Source organism: Nyctibius grandis, chromosome 5 (genome assembly GCF_013368605.1).
Source record: "Nyctibius grandis isolate bNycGra1 chromosome 5, bNycGra1.pri, whole genome shotgun sequence".
Taxonomy (NCBI): Eukaryota; Metazoa; Chordata; class Aves; order Nyctibiiformes; family Nyctibiidae; genus Nyctibius; species Nyctibius grandis.
Window position 1 is genome coordinate 54,850,334 of NC_090662.1, and position 21,981 is coordinate 54,872,314.

At 41.7% G+C, this 21,981-nt stretch overlaps 1 protein-coding gene across 1 annotated transcript in view; it reads left to right on the forward strand.

Moving 5' to 3' along the window:
* Positions 1-720: 720 nt before the first annotated feature.
* Positions 721-21,981, forward strand: part of ELK3 (ETS transcription factor ELK3) — a 41,154-nt gene continuing 19,893 nt past the window's right edge. Inside the window, exons 1-2 of the mRNA XM_068401172.1 lie at positions 721-1,065; positions 18,651-18,859. Of these exons, the coding sequence (XP_068257273.1) occupies positions 18,653-18,859 (207 nt within the window). The 5' untranslated portion in view covers positions 721-1,065; positions 18,651-18,652. The remainder of the gene's footprint in view (positions 1,066-18,650; positions 18,860-21,981) is intronic.

Consider the following 21,981-nt stretch of genomic DNA (forward strand, 5'->3'; position numbering starts at 1 on the left):
TATGAGACACAAGAAAAGACATAAAGGATGTAAACTCCAAACACTGGAAATGTGTCCCTTTTAATAAATCCAAACCAACAGTTTAGATCTGAGGTCTACAGCTTGAGGGTCAAAACCTAAATCCCAATTGGCAAACTACACTGGTCTGTCTCTGAGATACGATGTGGAGCTGGAAGATCCAGCTTGGATTTGACGATTTGAGATCCTCTTGACTTTTAGTATGTCATTTCCCTCAGTTTATGTTGCTGTGCCGTGTTGCACCGTTTCTGTACTTTGCTATCTATGTGATGTCCAGCTCGGGAAGGTGACCGGCACATCCAGCGAGCTCCCGCACACCAACAACCCCTCAACCTCCACTGACCCAAAGTGGAGGCACCCAACACTTCGCTCCACCGCGACCTGCGCCCCCAGTTCGGTGGGACAAGCACGGCTGCCTCTCCCATGGGCCAGCGCCTGGCCGAGGCCCCTCGCGATGCTCCGGGAGGACGCAGCACCTCTTGTAAGTGCTTCATAAGCATCTCGCAACTGTCGCCCGGGGAAAAAGCGGGTGTGTTTTTTGCCAAAGCCACTTCGGCCGGCTGGTAGCCGGTGGGCCAAGCGCTGGGCTGGCGGGGAAGCTCCTCCCCAGGGGTGTAGCACAGGAAGAGGTGGAGGTCGGGGGAGCCAGCGGAGCTGCCTCCGAAGTTACCGTTACCCATGTTACTATGTGTGTGTCTTATATTACAGCCATGCTGCACATCAGCGGCCAGAGCGAGGGGAGAGGGGAGGAAAAGCCTGTTTACACAGACTGCAAACCGCCTGGGGAATAATGCAGGAAAGGAAGTGAGCCGGCTCTCTGTCTGACTGCTCTGACTTCCTGCTCGCTCTCTCATACGGGCGCACACACACACACACACACACACCCCGGCCGAAAAAAAAAAAAAAAAAAAAGAGGGGGGAAAATCAGGATCTCATTAGAAGAGCAACAGAGCGTTCGCAGAAGACTGTCAGCATGGAGATCCAGGGGATTTTACCCAGCTCCCTCTAAACTACCAGGAGAGAGCGGAAAAGTCCCTGAGGCGCTGGGTAGGTACAAGTGCTGCTGCGCCTGCCACGACTGCTGCAAAGTTTCGGGGGGCTTCGGGGAGGGGAAGGGGAGGCCGGCGGCTGCTGCGGGGGGCTGCGGGGGCTGGCGCTCCCCCTCGCTGGTGGGGCAGCGGGCGGGACACCGCGGGGCAAACCGCGGGCTGGAGGTGAGGAGCGCCGGGGGGCAGCGCGGGGAGGAGGGCTCGGAGCCCCCACACGGGGCCGGGGGTCCTGCCCCAGGGCCGGGCCGGGCCGGGCGCGGCCAGCGCGGCGGTAACGAGGGCAGGGGGCGGCGGTTGGGGGGCGCGGGGCCCGGCAGGGGAGGTCGTGCCACCTCAGGGCCCCCCCCCCCCCCGTCACGGTCGAGGGCTGCCCCGGGGACCCCGCCGCCCCCCGGGAGCTGCGGGTGTAGGTGAGGGGACGGAGCGGGGCGGGGGGGGGGGGGGGGGGCGCGGGGGAGGGGGGCCGGGGCGTGAGGAGAGGCAGGGCCGGGAGCGGGGCGCTGCCTGATGGGGCGCAGCGGGTCGGGGGGAGCCCTGGGACCCCTCGCCGCCCCGCAGCTCCCTCAGCGGTGCTGGGTCGTATCCTGCCCCCTCTCCCCGGCGGTGTCCGGCTGCCGGGCCCCGTGCGAGCAGCATCACGATAACGGCGTTCGGGGCGGCGGGGGCTGCCCGGGTGCCTGTCACGGCGGCGGGGGGCGCCGCGGGGTCCCCGGAGCGGCTGCGAGGCGGAGCGGGGCCGGGGGCGGGCGGGGGGGGAGCGAAGGCAGAAAGTGCAGAAGGGGCTTTAAAAAAGAAGGGGGAAAAAAAAAAAGTGTCGGGAGAGTTTCTGGCTTGTCTGGAAACAGCAAGACTAATTGCCATGCGCTTCCGGTTTGAAACTGGCAGCAGACAACATCTTGAAAATGAGTCACTGCAGCTCACAAAGAAACTCTGTGGTTTTCTCCCTCTCAGGTTTATGTATTCGCTCCTTTTTACAGTTTCCTTTGTAGTCTTCGGCGTTCTCCCCGGCCTTCCCCCTCCCCGCTTTTCTTAGCCACCCCCTGCCCCAAGACCCCTTGGCCGACGTGGATAGTTTCCACGACCAATCTAAAAAACACTAAAAATGTTTGTAAGAGAAGGGGGGAAAAAAAAGGAGAGAGAGAGAAAGGGAGAGAAAGTGGAGAGTTGTTTTTGGATCTGGCTTTGCTGAAGGTTAGAGGGACTCTGATGCTGCAGGGGGAAAAAGTTCCCTGAATTTTCCACTGGCTGCAGGAAGAGAGCCCATTTAGTCATGGCTAAGTAATGTCTGCACACACACCAACTAATCTCATTAGGAGTTTCCGTTCCCTAACACAGGAGGGTTTTGTGAAGCCCTGTCAGCCTTTCTAACATTGCAGTTGAAAGGGAGACAAGTTACATCTTTATTTACTTAGGGGTGTAGCGCTAAGACAAGTTCATACGATGCAGCATCTTTTCGGTCATGAGGACTCCAAAAGTCAATCGTTTCATTTGATTTCAAGCAGAACATCGTGGTTCATTTCATTTTGCTTAAACAGACTTTTCGATTATTTCAGATTAAATTTAATTTATGCATAAATAAATAGGGTGAAGTGCAGAAATGGGGTACACAGAAGGCTGTGTTACGATAAGCATGTTCTATGCTTATGTTCTGTGACAACGGTATGTAATTGCATGATTAAAAGACTCTTGTGCCAAGATACCGAGGTGACGGGCATGTTTGAAAAGTATATTCAGTCACATAACCTTGCCGTATTGGTGCTTTACATATTTAATTTCCATCTGATATTTATTTTGTACATATCACTTGACTTAGTCGTTTGTGTAATTATTTCGTGATGATTTATTTTCATAGCAGGCATGAAAAAAGCCTGTGTTCAGAATTAGAAAGATTTTTGCCATGCCCCACTGATCTTTAATTTAAATTAGAAGTTAACAACTTTCTGCAAAAAAAGTCTGGAGCAAACAAAGAAAATGGAGTCTTGCTTGCAAGTGGGTTTTAACTTAAAGACATGTCAAAAAATGTGAATAAACTTGCATGTAATAGTAAATAACACTTAGCTACTTACTTGAATTGTCATGTGATAGCATTAAACTAGCAAATATTGTGCAAAAAAGTAGTACTTGGATGGAAAACTAATTGCCGTATATCACGTGTTTACCTTTGAGGATCTTCAGTGTTTCCTGTACTTCCTACGTCCAAGATGCACAGAAAAGTTCTTCATTAACGTAACTTTACAGAGGACTTTTATGAGTGGATTAGCGACACAATCTCCAGACACAGATGCCTCTTGATTTCCTAGTTGGGCAGAGAAAAATTTTTAGAATAGTATGTAAACCAGAAAATGCCTAATCTGTGTTTCAATCAAATGCAGTCATCAGGTAGTGAGAGCTATTTTCTGGTTTTGGAGTGTTATTTCTTTCTAAAATTCTAAATTTTAGAGAGAGAGGTGCATTACTGGGCATAATGTGCAAAAATCTGTTGAGTATGTTATGGAACAGTTAGTGTGGCGTACAGCTCCAGAACTCTTCCTGAAGAGTGTTCCCTAGCTCTTATTCTCTCTCTTTGAAATATGAACATTAAATTGTCCACTTATTGCATTAAATATTGCTGGAATATCAGTGTGCCATCTGCTGAATGAGTGTAGATGAAGCACACACGTTCATACATACAGATATATATAGAGCCTCTCTACACTATATAAATTTCATATATTGTATTCACTCAGCATAAGTAAAAACATCTTGATGTCCTCATAGAAAAACAGATGTAGCAGTAGTAGTAGTGTACTGGTTGTGTGTTCTGTGTATTTGAAAGAGTGAATGAGAAGTAATCTATAGATGTGTTAAAAATACAATTCTGTTTGGAACAGAAAAAAAATCCAAATATCAAATAGTGCATGATGGTTTCCACTCAAATAATAAAAATGTCTTAAAGGTGTTTTTACTGTAAGTATGATTTTATTCTTGTTTTAATTTATGAAATATAAAAGTGTGTGAGAATAATATCTGCCAAGGGATGAGATATTGTCATAATTGCTTATATCTCGATTTTCCAAATCACCTCAGTGAGTTGTTCCTAAAAAGAGAAAAACTACAGGCTTATATCCTTTAGGATATCACCAACTCCGCCTAGATGCAACAGCTGAAATAAGCAATGCAATCTCAGGGGGAGAAACTCAGCTACAGCCTTCCTTGTAACTGTGTTTATAAACCACTACGCACATGGATGCTTTCATATGTAGAAACAAATATCTGTTTTGTTTTACCTGATAGCAGTTCTCACTGCTGTCTGATTCACAGTGGTTCATTGCTCCTGTTACTTAATGTTATTTCATTAAACTTAAGTAACGAAAACAAATCAAATATCTCACTCCGAAGACTGAAGTATTCCCCTTTGCTGTGCATGAAGTCCTATTATGTAAACTTTACTTTCATGTTGTAATGCCCTTCTTGGGATGGAGGCCAGCTTCAGGGTGTGTTATGATAGAGCTAGCCTTATGGGAAGGTATTACAGCTCAAGTGGCGTAATATAACTGAAGCTGAAATCTACCTTAGTTTAAAAATCTCTTCTGGAGGACTTAGCACAGAATGAAAGTAATTTTGCAGGTTCACCAAGGTGCACGGAGCTTGTTGCTTGCTCTGAGCGTCATCATACATTTACACGTAGGAAGATAGGTGTGTATATATAATACTTATGGACACTGAGGTCCATCAGCTGTTACAGGAAATACAAATCTTTGCCTTGGGAATGAAATCACATGACAACATGTTGCTTCAGAAAATCGAAGAAAAGAAATAGATGCTGAAATAAAAAGTCATTTGGCTACTAAAGATAAAGGAGAGTGGGATAACGCTGGGAGAACCAGCGTACAGTTATTTGTGATGCATGTATTTATAAAAAGTTATTTTAGCTGGTTTATCTTGATGACATCATATAAAATTTGTATGCTCATGTAGTTACAGTTATCTCTGTGAGTGGTTCTCTGTCATAGTGCTAAATAAGATAGCAAAGAACTGATAAATTAGCTGGTACTTCCCACAAGGACACGGCAGGTTGGACTCACTTGTCCAGTTCAGACTGTTTATCAGTCCCTGGTTTTCTTCTGGTGGTGGTGACTCCAACGTGCAACGTGCCTGGACGCTGCTGCTTGAATCCATCTTAGAGCCGTGACACTGATTACAGAACACTGTTAGCCTGGGCCAGTTTCAGAGAGCACTGCTGGTTTTGAGCTGCTGTGTATCATCTTTCGTAACCACACCCAATGGTTCATGCAACGGGCTGTCACTCACGGGCCTTCGAAAATCATGTTGCGCTGCGTATCCCCGGATTGATTCACCATGGCTTTCTCCTTGGTGTTTCCCACAATAGGGAATCTCACAGTCTTGAATCATTAGACAGACGTTTACTTCATCTGTGGCTTGTTAAATGAATCAACTAATATTCTGGAGGCTGTTGAGAGCTCTTGGAAGACTGACTATGCCTGTTCTTGTGTTGAAGTATTTTGTTGAATAATGAATGATTAAAGAATTAGTCACAATTTTGAGGAGAATGTCAAGGTGTAGGCACAGGAAGTCCAGCTCGCTGCACTGCAAAATACAAGGCTGCATGTATGGAAACAAAGCAGATGAAGCAACAAAAAGTACCTCTTATCTGTGCACTTCGCAAAAAGAAAATGCCTTTGTCCTTAAAACTTTCTTTAACTCCTTGTGGTTTTAGATGCCAGTAATTATATCAAGATTCAAATTCTTAAGGGTTTGCTATTAAGAGTGGATTTTAATTCAGAAGCGATTTGAAGGAGGCTTGCTGCTTTTCTAAAAGCAAAAACTAAAGAAAATACCTGCCATAAGCATTGATGTGAAAATATCACTAAGGCACTACCTGCCAGCTAATGCAGTAACAATTAGTAACTGTGTAATCATTCTGCCTTTTTAATTTTGTATTAATAGTGTGATAGTTTTTGCAGGATCAAAAAATACCCCGGAATTGTTGATCTGCTTAATCAGTGTAATTTGTGGTCAGTATCTCAGAGTGTACTGAATAACTAAATATTTAAGTAATTATTTTAAAGTTACATTACAGTTAAGAACATCAGAGGCCAGATTTTGCCATGCTCTAAGCAGATACAACTCAGCTGAAAATTATACTTTTTTACTCCTATGGAGTTACAGTTGCCAACACCATGTCTGATTTTGGCCTGCTTGCTCAAGTAGCATTGCTGTGACTATCTAGAGCAGTGGGGTTTGTCCTTTCTGTATCTGTGGATCCATAATTATTTTTGAGCAGTTGTGCAGATGCCTGTGTTGCAGCTGAGCCTACTGTAGTAGTACTGTGGTACCATTGCTTCTCCTTCAGGAGGAATCCATTGACCTCTGCATGCATGGGTCACATATTGAAAACTGCTCACCTGCATGATGACACCTATGAACTTTGAAGATAAATATCAATCAACTATGCAAAGAAAGGTTTCTGAAGATTATACCATATGCTCTGTCTACAGCTGAGCAGTTAGATACAGCTCAGGGTCTTCAGGAGAAGAATTTCTGTAGGAAGACACAAACTTACTTTGTTTTGATCTTTTAAAGCACTTAGGCATGTATTTATTTTTGAGTGTGTCAGCGCTTCTGTTAACGCGCTGAGCCTAACTGCATGTTGCAAACATTTAAATGCTAGCTTCGGCCTTGAACGTAACTAAGGCATTGGAGTAGCTCTTGCTTGCTCTGTGCATGTGTCCTCCTGGTCTTCCATAGCTTTGCTCTGAACTTGGCAGTGTCAGGATGTACTGAGTGTGTGAAGGGTACTGCCCATCCTATGGCTTCCCCCAGACACATTTCAGAGAGTCATCTCAATCACGTCTGTGTCTCTGCTTGCCAATTTACTACTCAGGATTTGAAGAGTCAGAATATAGCTTGGATAATCTTTGCAAATACCGATTACTACATGTTAATGTATTTTACCTCTCATGCAAATGGCTTAGTTTCTTCAACTTTATACAATTTTTTAATCTTGTGGATCCTAACTTCATTTGAGGTACTAGGTGAAGAAAACTTATATCTTACACATTGTCGTTTAGTTTTAGCTGTCGTTAAATTATGTAATTAATCATTTGGTTGTAATTTTTATGATTCTTATTGAACACTCAAAATTGGTAAAAGCTTTCTAATCACTAACCTAAATATTAAGTCCTGTTAATACAATTTTACAGGTTGGGTCTTTCTTTGAAAATATTAGTGAGAAAGCAAAGCAGTTTGTGTAAAATATGCTTTCTCAGTTGTACAAAAAAGAGTAGATTTGGATTATATACTTCATCTAAAGAATCTAAATGTTTTTAATCAAATGTCCTCCTATAAGTTTCCCATCCTCATTTTGCAAAACAGCTAACGGTTCATCTGGAAAACAGATTTCTGTTACGCATCCATTTGCCTCTAATGTGGTGACAGCACCTCTTTACTGTATCTTTGTATATTTCTTCATCGTGGTTTTTTTTTTGATATGAAGAAAATTGATCAGATGTATTTCAGTTTGAGCTTTTTGGGAAGGACACTAATGAGTGTTATTGTTTTTAAATGTTTATATTGTGGTAATGTTGAGTGACCTCTGTTGTATCAAGTCACAATACAGCACAAACAGAAAGTTTATAGACTCAGGTACCACTATTATCTCTTCCCAGCAATTAACAGTAATTCATGAGAAGAAACAATCTTTAAAAAGCATTCAGAAAGTAAGAACAAATTCCTATTGCCGCTCAGTTAGCGAAATCTGGAGGAAGTTGACTACCTTCAGAGAATTTCTTCCACGCTATACTAATATAGCTGAGATGGGAATGTGGGTTTAGATTCTAGATATAGACCTCTGTGAAGTCTGGTGACTCAGAGCAGACTCAGAGCAGCTGGCATGTGTGGTTAGTTTAGCAAACTGCGAGCGTGGAATAGGGCTGGTGTAGAAAGTACAACTGCAGCACTCCAGTACTGCTGCTTCAGTACCGAAGCTCTGCGATGCAAATGCTTCCAGAACAGAGCAGTATCAAGGCTGGATTGATTCCTTGGGAGTAGGGTACAATAAAACTGACTGTGCAAGCTCATCCAAGTTGAGGAGAGGGGATATAGTCTTTACATTTTGTTTAAACCTGGAATCTTATCCAGGATTCAGCATACAAATCAAAATAGTGGCTGTTACATATCCTGAGCAGCACAGGCACTAACAAACCAGTTGGTGTATTGATGCCACTTATAAACATAGGCAGTCTAGGCACTTTGCATACAGCAGAGTTTGCTGTAATTGTTGAAATAGTGTCCCATTTGTCTCTACTTCATAGTTTGCAGCAGCCATGGGAATTAGTTTAAGTACACAGGACATAGACAGTAGAGGAGAGTAACAACCAGATCTTCTGTTGGCTGAAATGTCATGTATTTTATGATACATTCTGTTGGGTATTCCAGTGTTTAATGAACGATGTTAGGGGAAATGTGTAGGTGTGACCTTCAGGTTCTTGTTGCTGTAGTAGACAAGTGGATAATGTCAGAAGATAAGAATCTTTCAATTTGGTTTCAGTTTAGCTTATCGCATGATAAATGTACGTATCAGAACTTTGATTAGCACTGAGAAAGGAGGAGAATAGCAGATTTTTGAGATTTTGATCTGTAAGAGTGATTCTTAATTTAGGTTTTTACTATGAGACCATTGTGCACAGAAATAATAGCATTTAAAGTGAAAAATACGGACCTTGACTAGTGCTGTGACTAGTTGCTCATGTTTTGTGACTGAGGAACTTACACCCTGGCTCGTGCTCCAAGAGCTATTGCACTAGTGCTAACGTTTTGGGAAGAAATTGTCCAGGTAAAGTGTCTCTGTATGTATGTAGGTTATCGTCTGCTGAATTGTGTTATACCATTTTCAGTATAATGCTATGACTGACTCCCCTTGCAACGTGAGAATATACAGGTAAGCCTGGATGTTACTTAATAGTTTAATGCCTCATTTTGCTAATCCAGCAAATTCTGAAAATTCAGTGTCCATAGGAAGGCGAGCTCTGACTGCCAGTGTAAGCTGCGATGATCTTGCTCTGCTTCAGGTCTCGTGGAAATGGCCAGCCACCTCGGTTTGCCCAAACAGACCTTCCAGGACTGCATTTCTGTCCATTTGGCCAGGTTCCTCTCTGCTCCCAGTATTAAAAAGACCGTCTTGTTTATCTGAGTTTCTAGTCTAGGAAAAATCAGTCGAGAGAGGAAGATTGGTTTAAAAATCCAAATATGAAATGTATCAAAAGCAACATTTGAGACGGTTGGTAGTATTAACGTGCCATTTAAAATATTAGAGCCAGTAGCATAAGTGACAAAGCGTTCGATCTGCTGTCACAAAATTGGAAATTTTAATACTTCAGTTTAGGAAGGGAGTGCAGATAAGGAAAAAGCATTTACATTTGGGAGTAATCGTTGCCTGAGATGTCAGGTAAACTTTCAGAATAGCCACTGTTCCTGGAGGCTGTGTCCTCTGCCCTCTATTTTTTTATTTTCATGCATATTTTCTCTGAATTTATCAAAGGGACTATCAGAAATTTTATATAGGACAGTCAAATAATCATCATCTGTGTCCTACTGATGCTGACAAAAATGTAAGAGAAAGTCATATGGGAAAAATAAACATATAGGGCTGGCTTTGAAAGCAGAAGTCCCTCAGATCGCAGTGTAGCGTATTGCCAGCATGCCACAGATGTGCGCCACATGAGCAGACAGAAAGCGATGTGAGGAGTCTGCATTCATTTTACATCTGTCTCAAGGTGAACGGTTGGAGCCATTATGGATTTGTGTAGCTTTGTTTACGGCTAGCTTTAGACAGTTGAGCAGGTTATTTTTTTAAGCCTTTCACAGGGAGGCAAGTAGCCATAGTCCCTCCTGCTAAGTGCTTTTACTCCAGTCGGATTAAAACTGTTTCTTGAACTTCATCCTTATGGAGAATCTGAGAACACGCGCGTTTTAGAGGCGGTGTCATCACACCTCTGCTTGGCAGGCGACCAGTCCTTTGTTGTGTTAATTTGGAGGTTGCAGAACTTTCTTCCTTTGGACATCTGCCTGAGCTGCCGTTCTTTGACTTAGTTAAAAAAATAAAAATACTGCAGACATTGTATTACCAAATGTACCTACTGGAAGCGTTACTGGACGTGTGTGTGAGTGCTTTCTTTCCCACAGTGCAACTTGATGTTATCCTGTAATATTTTGCTAGATCTTGCTGCTGTCTCTTTTGTGTCGCTCATAACCGCAGGAGTCTGTTTATTTTTTAAAATGTGCTGGGCCGGAACAGTGGGTATTCTTGCTTGAGAAGGAGACCTTGTAAATTATTACTGTAAATAATCTTTTAAATTAGAATATAAAGTTAAGACTATTATGCAGGAGCGGCAGAGTAGGCATACCTCATGCGACTCAAGTACATCGGCCAGCAAAGCCCTCTGTGTTTTTTTGGCACATCCTTAAACCAGTTTGGGTTTGTGCGGCAATATTACTGTAGTTCTGCAGCAAATCGGAACTTGTGTGCTGGGGCACTCTAACTTTTTCTAATGTTTCCACTGGGTGGTGCTGCAGGAATTCCTATTTTTTTTTTCACTTGAATCTGCATTTCCCAGAAAGACGCCTCTAAAATATAATAGGAGGAAGTCCTGATTTAGAAAGTTTTTGCAGTTTCAACACAATGGAAGAACTTGGAGGATGCTCTGGCAGGAAATGTCCTGGTTGCTGGATGTGGAAAAATTACCAGCATTCTGTATCATATACCTAGTCAGTTCCCTAAAGTGCCCTGGGTATGGATTGCACCGTTAGTTTGATTTATTACCTTTAACGGAGAAAGTTCTGCATCAAGTTAAAACAGGTATATTTACACACTTAGTTGTGAGCTTATTTTTTCAAGGAAAATTAAATTAGCAGTAAGATCTCCTTTGATGAGTATTTGAAAACTTTCTGAGTAAACAAATTGATATTTGTTTTTCCTCCTTTCTGGCAGAATCACTAACTTTTCACCAACCACATCCTATTTATCACCCTTGAAGCATCTCTGTTGAGAAATAAAGTGTGAGGACTGACTCAGACTTTTGCCTTGCTCTTTCAAATGTTTCTGAGCAAACATTTGGGCAGATTTGGCAGTTGTCTTTAACGTCTCATGATATACTCATTGTTATACAGATGAATTCTCAGTAGAAAATGTTACGGCTAACTGATTTTTTGATTATTCTAGAAAAGCTTCTAGATTATTCTAGAAAAGCTTCTATTCTAGAAAAGGGTCAGCACCCTTTTGCTTCTGTAATCAAATGCGAAACAAGTGTGCTTCAATTTTTTGTAGAAACTAAAATGTCAAAGAGAAAGATCATCCTAGAGGATTTGTAAGCTGTTCAGCTTTCCATACGGATATTCACTTTAGAACTATGTTAAAAAAGTTACATAGCTGAAACAGCTAGAGACTGCCTTATTCTGTATTTTTCTCTAAATATACTCTTTGATAGTTGTCATTATGGAATGGAATTATTTTGGTAATTTCCAACAAAATTTTTTTAAAACTCAGATAACTGTTTATTTTATAAGTATGAATATACTTTAAAAATGAGTGGTTTAGCAAAACCTGAATTTCTAGTATTGAGAAACGGTGGTTAAAAAAAATAATGACAAAACTGTTCTTTCACATCTTATTGGAGCAGTCATCTCAAGGGTTAAAACGAACCTGAGACAGTTAGAAAAATAAAACCAGAGCTGCTATTACAAACTGGGACAGATGTAGGAGGCCAGGTTTCCTGTGGCCCATTTTCCAGTTTCCTGGCTGCAACCTGCAGAAATAAAGGAAGCCGAATGGTAACGTGAATGAGAAGCTAACAATGCCCCACGTCACGCTGCTCGGAGAAACGTGCTGTTGGCCAGAATTAGGATACAAAAGCAGTAAATGGACCTACAAAAAATATGCACACGTTTTCCAGAGCAGTTGAAAAGGGGAAAAAAAAAAAAAAAAGGCGTCTGTTACAGAGAAATGCCGTGTGCTTGCAAAAGCACAGACTTGCTTGGAAGGGAGATGTAAGTGGAGGTGTGTGCCTGCTGTGGTGGGGCGTACGAAAAGGAGCTGAATCTTTTGCAGCTGCTTTGGCTACAGAAGGAATCGGTGGTTTCTTCATACACTAAGGGAAATTAATTTCCCTGCCCTGACTCTGCCTCCTAATCCTTTTCATGTACATGTCTGGTCACCATCTCTCTGTGACTACCTAAAGTGCATAATGCTGGCTAACACCTTTTATGTCTTCCTGATTTAACTGATCTCCAGCTGATTTTTTCAGCCTCCGGGCTCCCCAGCCATTGTATCCCACTCAGTTGTCCCTCCTCTGCCCCAAGTCCCGCAACCTGGTTTATAGCTCAGAGTCCCAGATGTTCCTCTGCGAACCCTCTAAAGCAACAAGGGGCTGGTTTTGATCCTAAAGAACAAGTCTTCAGAGCTTGTTCGTGTTGGTTGTCCAGGATCAGCGGTATATATCTTTATTTTAGAAAGGCTGTGGGGGAGCTAACACAGAGTGGAGAGAACAAATCTAGGTAGGAAACCTGGAGTATGTGGGAGAATGGAAGATAAGAACACAGCTGTGACATACTTGTATGGAAGCTAAGGACCTCTGCAGAGGTCCCGAATGCTACAGAGCTGCTTTCCACCTTTCTGCCTTTTTCTTCTAGCTTTTCCTATGCAAGAGTCCTACAAAACTTAATGACCCCAAAGAGTATCCTACTTCTCTCACAGTTCATGTCATAAGTCTTTCTGATACTGAGCTTTTTATTTTGCTAGCTTTGTCTCTGAGCCTCCTGGTTTTCTACTGGCAGGATTTAAGATGGCTTGCTTATTTGTTTTATTTTGCCCAGTGGGTTAATGACTTTTTTTTTTTGGACCTTAATGCCACTTTACTGACATTTTGTCATATGGAATTTTGTATGTATTGTCTTGTTAAAAAAAATGTTAATGCAGCTCATCAGGACGTGTATTCATATGTCTTAACCATTTCTAGTGTAACTTGCGTCACGTTTTCATAGTGCTTGCTCATGCTGGTAGAAGTCAGTCTCCATACACTAAGGGGAGAGCCAGTGTTTGGCATTTGAGCCCCTCACCTAAGTGAGGAATTTCGGGCCCCCTCTTTACAGGAAAGTCATCTCCTAGACGGGATGCTTTGCCCTGTGGATGTCTCTGTCCTTTTCTATTATTCTCTTTAGGGAGAGCTTATGGTGTTGACTTTGCTGCTGCTCTAAGGTTAGGCATCTCTGTTAGTCCCTTAATTTGGTTGAAATGAATAGGTGCAGTATTATCAGCACAGATATTCTGAGTTGCCTCCTTCCCGCATCAGTCCTGAACTTAAAATTTGATGTGTGGAGATCACATTGTGTTACACTGATCAGGCAGTTGGTAGGCTTTGGGCGGGGGCGGGGGGGGCATTTGAAAGAATGTAAATTGGTAATGCAGAGGGTGTTAGCGTGGTTACCTGTCACAGCTGCCTGAGAAATGGGCTTTCAGAAGACTCTGTCCTGAAATACCCTTTTGCTGTCTAACACAGTGTTTCCAAGTATAATTCCTTCTAGCTATGCCAGTGATTATTTGCATCAGTGGTAGTGGAACTGATCACAAAATAAAATTAACTAGGCTATTTCGGTCAGGTCAAGCTAGCAAATTTTGTTTCGTGGCTTAGAAAATATCTTTGACCGTCTAATGCGTTCTATAGATATTTAAAAAATGGTCAGATGGCAAAACCACGTGTGTTAAAGTTAATGGATGGAAAAATGGACTCTTTTGTTTATATGAATTTTGATTAGGTTTTCCATGACACAGAATATATGTTTCTTCCATAGGTCGCCTGTCTCATTCTGTACCATAGATGGATGTCGCTATCTAAATAAGTGATTTTTAAAAACGATTTTTCTTCTAATCCATGTAAATCAGTATGTGGTTCCATGTATTATTTCTTGTCCAGCGTTTAGATCTGGTACTGAGCACAGAAGTAACATGAATATTTATTATTACTATTTAACATTAATAAAGAGTTGAATGAGATGCGAAATATATGCCCTGTAGGAGGAAGTGACCACATCCTAACACCCATTTCTGTTAAATTAAGAGAAGACACTAAATTCCCTTTGAGTCAGTCAAAATTCAAAATAATTAGAAAATACCTAAATGAAATACGATGTTTTCTGAAGATTGTTGACTCCTCCCAATCATAATTTATAATAAATTTTAATACAGGCAGCACATATTTGATTAAATTACATGTCATATAATACATCTGTCATGTGATTCTTTTGCTCCACCACTCAAATGAGGCACAAGTTAAGGCTTAGTACACTGTGTGGCTGCATTGTCCTCCCAAGAGGATAGTTAGAACTTTGTGGAACCCCAAAATGGTGCCCATAGAGAAAGGCAGGTTAATGCTTCTGTTGGCCTGATTGGAAATGAAATATTTTGCATCAGTTTAAAAATCCTGTCACTGCAGGATCTTAGAATTTTACTATTCTCCTGCAAATCACATTTTAGAGAATGGAAATGAGATGGAAAGATTAACCAGTTGACCGAATTCAGGGTATTTAAGATTTTACATCACCATATATGCTGAGCACAAAGCTTCCGTTAAAGGTAGTTACAGCTGTGAATATTCAGTGCAACTCAGACCTGAACGCCTCAAGTTGGGTGCTTAGAAGAAAAGAACCATACAATTATGTTTATAAAATTATTATAAAAATTATGTTTATAAACAAATATGTTTATAAATATATAAAGGGCAAGTGTCATGAGGATGGAGCCAGGCTCTTCTCAGTGACATCCATTGGCAGGACAAGGGGCAATGGGTGCAAGCTGGAACACAGGAGGTTCCACATAAATATGAGGAAAAACTTCTTTACGGTGAGGGTGACCGAACACTGGAACAGGCTGCCCAGAGAGGTTGTGGAGTCTCCTCCTCTGGAGACATTCAAAACCCACCTGGACGCGTTCCTGTGTGATATGGTCTAGGCAATCCTGCCCCAGCAGGGGGATTGGACTAGATGATCTTTCGAGGTCCCTTCCAATCCCTGACATTCTGTGATTCTGTAATTAACAATCAGCTGAAAATGCAATTTGCATGATTTGCCTCATGTAGGAATCATATACATACAGTTGTTATACAAGCAATATGGGAAGCTTTATACAGGAACTTGGTGGCAGATGGAAGGATGGAGTACAGCATTGAGCTGTTTAAATCTCGTTTCTGTATGGGCAGACTTGAGTCATAGCCAGTAGAAGATTTATGCACGTACCAATTAAGCACATCGATGTGGAATTCTGAGGTGCGCAGGTCCTTTATAAAGCCTGTTCAGAGCTACGCGCTTAGAGAGTTGATGGTAAGGCAAGCAGGGAGGTGAGGAGCTGCCTAAATCTTATCCCACCACAGCCATCTGCCCTGGATTCAGCACCTGAAGTGCCCCCCCAAGCTTATGTGTGTATCTCAGCTGGTTGAAGAAGTGATGACCAAGAACTGAACCACTTTGAAAAAGGTGGCAGTAACCTTTTATATAATAATAACCTGGTGGAAGTCACCTTTCCTTGGTCACTGGGACAGGTAGTGTGGAGTGGGTACTCCTGTAGGATGTTCTCATCCAGGCTTGCACTGTTCTTGCGTTTTACATTACACCTATGGCTGAGTCACCACGAGGCCCACACGCAGTAGATAAAATGGAATCCAAAACTGTTTACATTTTACAAACAATAAGCTTCAGAAAACAGGTTCATAATGGAGAGTGTAGTGCAACATTAGCTGTAGGTGAGCCTGTGAGTGTTCTCAGGCAGAGGTGAATGGGGGTGGAGAAGGCTGCAGCAAAATGCGCTTCACTGTGAGTACAGTTCCACCTAAACTCTCTGAAGAGGCGTGATTGCTGATGATCTGAAGGCAGGTGTAATTTGAGGTCTCCATGAGAGAATTGCACCTCTGAGGTATTGTACTGTTTTGGCTAATGGCACAGTGGTGGAGTTTGTATTGGTGTTTCTATTACTCCCTTACATCTTTAATTTGCTCAGCTGAAGTTCTACTCACAGGTTTTTGTAGTGTGGGACTCCTGTACACATTTTAATACAATGTTGAAGAAAGATATTTATAAGTTACTTCTAATTTTCCAGAGCAAAAAAAGTTCTGTTTGTGATTTCTTGTTTGGAAGAGTTGTATGACAGAAGCTGAAATTACGCAGAGTATCGCTGTATAATATGTGGTGTACAGAAACTAAGATTATTTTAAAATAATATGGTTGTATATGCCTACACATGTTTAGTGAAGTTGCAAAATTTATAAATATTCGTTAAACTATGTATGCATGATGGCAGATTAATAGGGATACTATATTAGCGATGATGTTATAGATAAATAATCCATTGAAGATGTTAATACTTGCACAGATGGTACTAAACAGTTTGAAGGAACTTTTAAAGACTGTAAAGCGAGTATATAACTTTCACGTATATTTAATTCTAACTATACATTTCTTTCTTGCCTTACACCATGTGGAAAAGGATTTGTATAAAGTGATAAAAAATGCAATGAAGCAAACAGAAACCTTTGAAAGTGGCGAATCATCCATATAGGCAGTTCTGTTTGTTTGAAGGATCCTAACAGTCCCGGGAGCCTCTGCCATCTCTCGAAGGTGCTGTGTAGTTACTGTGGTACAGTGACTACTACTGTAGTTACTACAGTCACTGTAGTTACTAGACACAGCTGGGTGTCAGGGATAGATAGTTCTGTCCTTGTCATTCAGACTGGATCCCTAGTTAATTACAGACGTGTGGCTTTTGCAGGAGTAATAAAACCATCATTAATACTGCAAACCCTTGTTTGGTCAGTGTACTTAGAAATTATTTGGACCAAAACAGAGCTCCAAATTCTGTTTTTCTGTAAAACTATTGACAACATCCTCTAGTATCTTTAACTTGCTTTTACACTAGTGAAACTTACGCACTTCATTTTCCTTTATGCTAGTGAAGCTGATGCAATACATTTTCGTTTTAACTACCTACTGTTGTGAAGAGAAGCATACAGCAGCGTCTAGTAAATTGGTAAGGAAAGAGAGACAGGATTTCCTTAGTGCTGGGGCAGACAGAGGAGGCAGATCTCCCCCGGCCACCCCGGGTACGGGTCCATCTGTCAGATACTTGGAAATCTTGTGCCCTCTTGTGGTCAACACACCGAGGGAGAGGTCAGGCAGGGGGCCTGGCGCATTCTGGCCCTGTCATCTGTTAGGACACAAGCAGGAATCTATTAGGAAACAAAATGAACAAGGGAGTTAAAAATCATCAGCTTGTTTGGACAAAAAAAAAAGCCACTGTTACATGTACAAAGATAAGTCAAGGAATAATTAGCCCCATTAGCACCGTAGTCAGTTAACCCAGTAATACTGGCATCTTTAAATCTGCGTTAGTTAGATGAAACATCTCCAAATTAAGTATCAGAAGAGGTCAAGGAAAAATGATTTGATACAGGGCTAACATGCTAAGGCTGGCAACGTTGTTGGAAGTGGGGGAAAATGTCATTTTGTAGTTCTGTAGTTTAAAAGGTCAATTTTAGCTACATTTTCATTACAATAATAAATTATCTTCAGTGGTAACGCTCTCAGGTTTTAAGTTGTGTATGTGCCTGTGTTGAGTTGCAATGTAGTCATTCTTAAGTTTATCCTTCTATTGCAGTGCCTGAAAAAAAGGTTTATTCTAGGGAGGTCTCAGTAGCACAGGCAGTTATCAGAGAAAAGAATATTCAAACAAACCTTAGCAGAGAAAAAAAATATTCAAATAACCTTAGAAGTGAGACTCAGGCACTGTTAAAAATATTCCTAGTTCTCAGTCGTACGTAGGATAATGAAAGATCCCACTTAGAGGAGGGTTCAGGGTAAACATCACTTACTTTACTGTATTTCAGTGTACTGAACTTTCAGCATTTCTGCAAAATAGATAATATCTTTTGAGCTATTTGAATTGGCAAAGAGAAACAGCAACAGCCATTTCAGGCCCTGGAAGAAGCAAAATGGACAAAGGCCATATGGTACCAGGAAGGCAGGTGCGTGTGGTGGGAGGGGGAAGGAGTGTGGTTTCTGGTCCTCTAACCAAAGGCAACTGCTCTGGTCTTCCCTTTTCCTCCCGTTCTTCACAGTGACATATCCAAACGAGGTCAGTATACTTCTCATGACAGTAAACAGGAGTTTTTTGGCTCATTTCAGTGGGTGGTTACATCAAGTCCTTTTTTTTTTCCCCCTATATGTTCCTTTTAAGGGTTGTTACATACATTGAATTGAAGACACCAACTGGAAATGACTGTGTACCGTGTGAACTATGCAGGCAATGCTTTTCTAAGTACTTACGCGATTTTATGTGTCCCTTTGGAAATAGCAGTGGAAAAAATACTGAAACGGCAGTGCAAGACCTGTAGGTTTTGTGGACGTTTGGTTGAAAATGATAATAGTAACTTCCTTTGCTCAGTTACGTAGCATGACTCCTACAGAGCTTATTACTGAAATGAGTGTTGAGTGGAACACTTGCTCCCAAATGTTTTTCACACTGTTGCTCTCCTTTGTCCTTTGTAGGTATGGAGAGTGCAATCACACTGTGGCAGTTCCTTTTGCAGTTGCTGCTAGACCAGAAACATGAGCATCTGATTTGCTGGACGTCTAATGATGGCGAATTCAAGCTACTCAAGGCAGAAGAAGTGGCTAAGCTGTGGGGACTCAGAAAAAACAAAACTAATATGAATTATGACAAGCTGAGCCGAGCGCTCAGATACTATTATGACAAGGTAAATTTTGTTATTCTCATGCAGACTAAGAAAACTGAAACACTACCATTTAATATTTCACCTCTATGTGGAAGCTATTCAAAAGTTCCTCTAACTAGTTTTTACAACAGACAACAGTATTGAAGGCGATCATGGTGGAGGTAAGAGGGCAGCTAAAAGATGCACAGGAAAACCCTCCACATCCCATTTCCTGAGGAGGGGAGGTTTTGACCTAGGTTTACACTTACTGATGCTTTCATGTGTTTATGCGTTTGGCTACCCAATATTTTCTGTAGCTTTTGACAACAATAAAATAACTGTTGATAACGGAGAACTGTTTGATTATTACAGCCTGCATAGGATCTTCTGGAATGCAGGGAAGTGGTAGAAAGCAGTGATACCGCGATGCAGCAGGCAAAGCAGCAGCTTTACCAGCAGGTATCATCTATGTCAGAACGAGGAAAAGACAAAACAACCCAACAGCATAGAGGGTGAGGTTGAGTTTTCACAGTTTTTGTGGGACACATCTTTTGGAGCATAAATCGTGTTGGCCAGTGTTTTAGCGCTAGTCTTGCCTGAGCTTTCTGGTAAATCTTTTCTGCAGTCGTATTGGGTCCTAATTTATTAGCTGGAAATACAATGCTGAAACGCTTCTGCAGTTACGACAGCGCAATATTACCTCAGCAGGATCTCACTGTAACTATTCCTTTGCTAATGCTCAGTGTTGTAAAGGGTTTGGAAATTTTCCACTATGTCATTTTAGGACAAAATCTGTGTTAGCTTCAGCAGTAGTCTAGATTATATGTTGCTATCATTGAATTAGCAGCAATATATATGAGAGCACTCTAATGTGATGTCTTACCGAATGGAAGTGCAGAATAAGAGTAGCAAACAGAGGGAAAAGCGGCTGGTCAGATGGTGGATGTTAGGGCAGGGATATGTTTGGGTCTGTTCGTCACAGTAGTAGTCTCATGCTGAGCTCATCTCAGGTAAAGACTGTATTTGCTGTAGAATGTTAAATTTACTCCAACTTGGGAACTTATCTTCTGGGCATCTCGAGTCAGAATAGCGTAACATGTGCTTTGGTAGGGGTTTCTTCATCCAATTTTTCTGCCCTTGCAAGACCTCCTGAATTTTGCCCCTCCTTCGTGGGTACATCTGTTGAGGTTTGACAGAACTAATAAGACCCAAGGAGTCAGCATAATTTAGGCAGCAACCTTATAACTGGCAAGCTGTGGTTATTTGGGTGCTTTCAGAAGCTGGTTACAGGCAGATAGTGTAGGCACACACTTAGTACAGAGCTGTTGGCTCTTGAGAGCTCCACTTTCAACCTCTTTCTTTAAAACTGAAATCTGAAGTAATAACATATTGAACATAGTAATCTGGAATTATTTAGATCACTCAATTTGTCTCTGATTTCCAGACATCAGAGCATACCGACAATCTAGAAGAGGTCAGTAGAGGTTACTGGTAGCTAGCACCTCTGAAAATAAATTTCTGCAGTATAGTGGGAGTTCATAAGATCAGTGTCACTCTTGTGAAACCATCCTTCGCTTTGACATTTAGTCCTTGGTCTTATTCTTCAGCATGAAGCAAGGTGGCAACAGTACAACAGAGAATGCAAAAATGAGAACAGGGAGTAACCAGGATATGTATTAGATTGCTAAAACAGAAAGAGATTTGAAGGGAAACCCTCAGTTGTGTCAAGATACTAGAAGGAAAAAATTGTAGAACGCAAATATGGAGGTACTAAAATATCTTGCATATTCACCTTTCTTAATTTTAGACTCCAGCAAACTCAAGGAGTTGCCAAATTGTTTCTCCACCCTTTTTTTGGATGAACATGATATTGTTTTTACTAATTAATATTAGATCTTTTCATGATTAGTTCCTCTTAAATGGAGATTTTTATAATATGTTTAAATTAATAGGTTTTACTATTTCCTGTATTCTTGAAGATTATATATTAAAAAGAACGACTGTTATAGATTTTCTGTATTAAAAAGGAAAACTTCGTAGCCATGCTTAGTGGTCTGTTCTCATTCTGATTTTCTGAAAAGGCAACGAGATGAGGTTATACAGTGAGTAACACCAGTGTTCAGCACACCTATGGCATGCTTGCTGCCTGCACAAGGCAGAGGAAACTAGATGTTGCTGCTGACCTGAGCTCAGAATACCATTGTCATGTATTATTTGTAGTGCACTAATTCTTGCAGGGCACAGTGGGGCTGGGCGCTATACAGCCAGTCTAACACAGCAATCAAAAAACATATTGACTGCAAATTAACTGTGCACAATTTGATGATCACACTTTTCATTAATTGGAATTTGGAAGGACTCCTTCTCCTGTAAGAACTTTGTAGTTTCGGATTTAGAGCTGTAAGTTCTGCAATGAAATGTTTTTAGTATTTTGTCCTCTAGAAGTCAGTTTTTTCCACTTAACATATTTCAAAGGTGGCCTGACTGAGAAGGCACAAAAGGATTCAGAGAGGACAGTGCAGAGGCTGTTCCAGGCAGTTGGTGTGATGAATTCCCCTTCACTAGATGCTAAGAAGGCTTCTGCTCAGCGTGGGGCAGCTCGCTTCATTATATGACTCCAGCCCCTCTGATTATAAACTTGACTGGGATCAATGGGGATGGAGTGCCTGCTGGTGAATGAACAGCACATCCAGGCAGAGCCCAAATACACCCTTAGTGACTGAACAGGCATTGCTTAAAAACAAGGGACCAGATATTTGTAGCACTTGTCCTTTGATATCTCTGTGATCTCTTAAAATCAATGGAATATAATGGCTCCTTACTTGAGGCTCCCTTTCTTCTTTTATCCCTTAATCTTTTCTTTTTTACCCTCGTACTGTTTTCTTTTGCCCTCCCCCCCCCAGCACACACACACCTTTGTCATCTGTTTTGTCTCTGCTCATGCAGCATCTGCCAGAGGAGTGGCTGTACAGTCTCTTCACCAGGGCTCTGGCTGAGGTGATTGCTTGCTGTTCTTACACCTGCTTTCTTGGACTGTGTGCTCTCTTCTGTCTGCAAATTTTATCTAGGTATGGCACAAGGATTTTGGCCATTTTTCCAGTTCTGCAGCCCAATGGAGGTCGTAGCTTCTAGATGGAAAGAAGGATAAGCTCACTCTTCCCCGT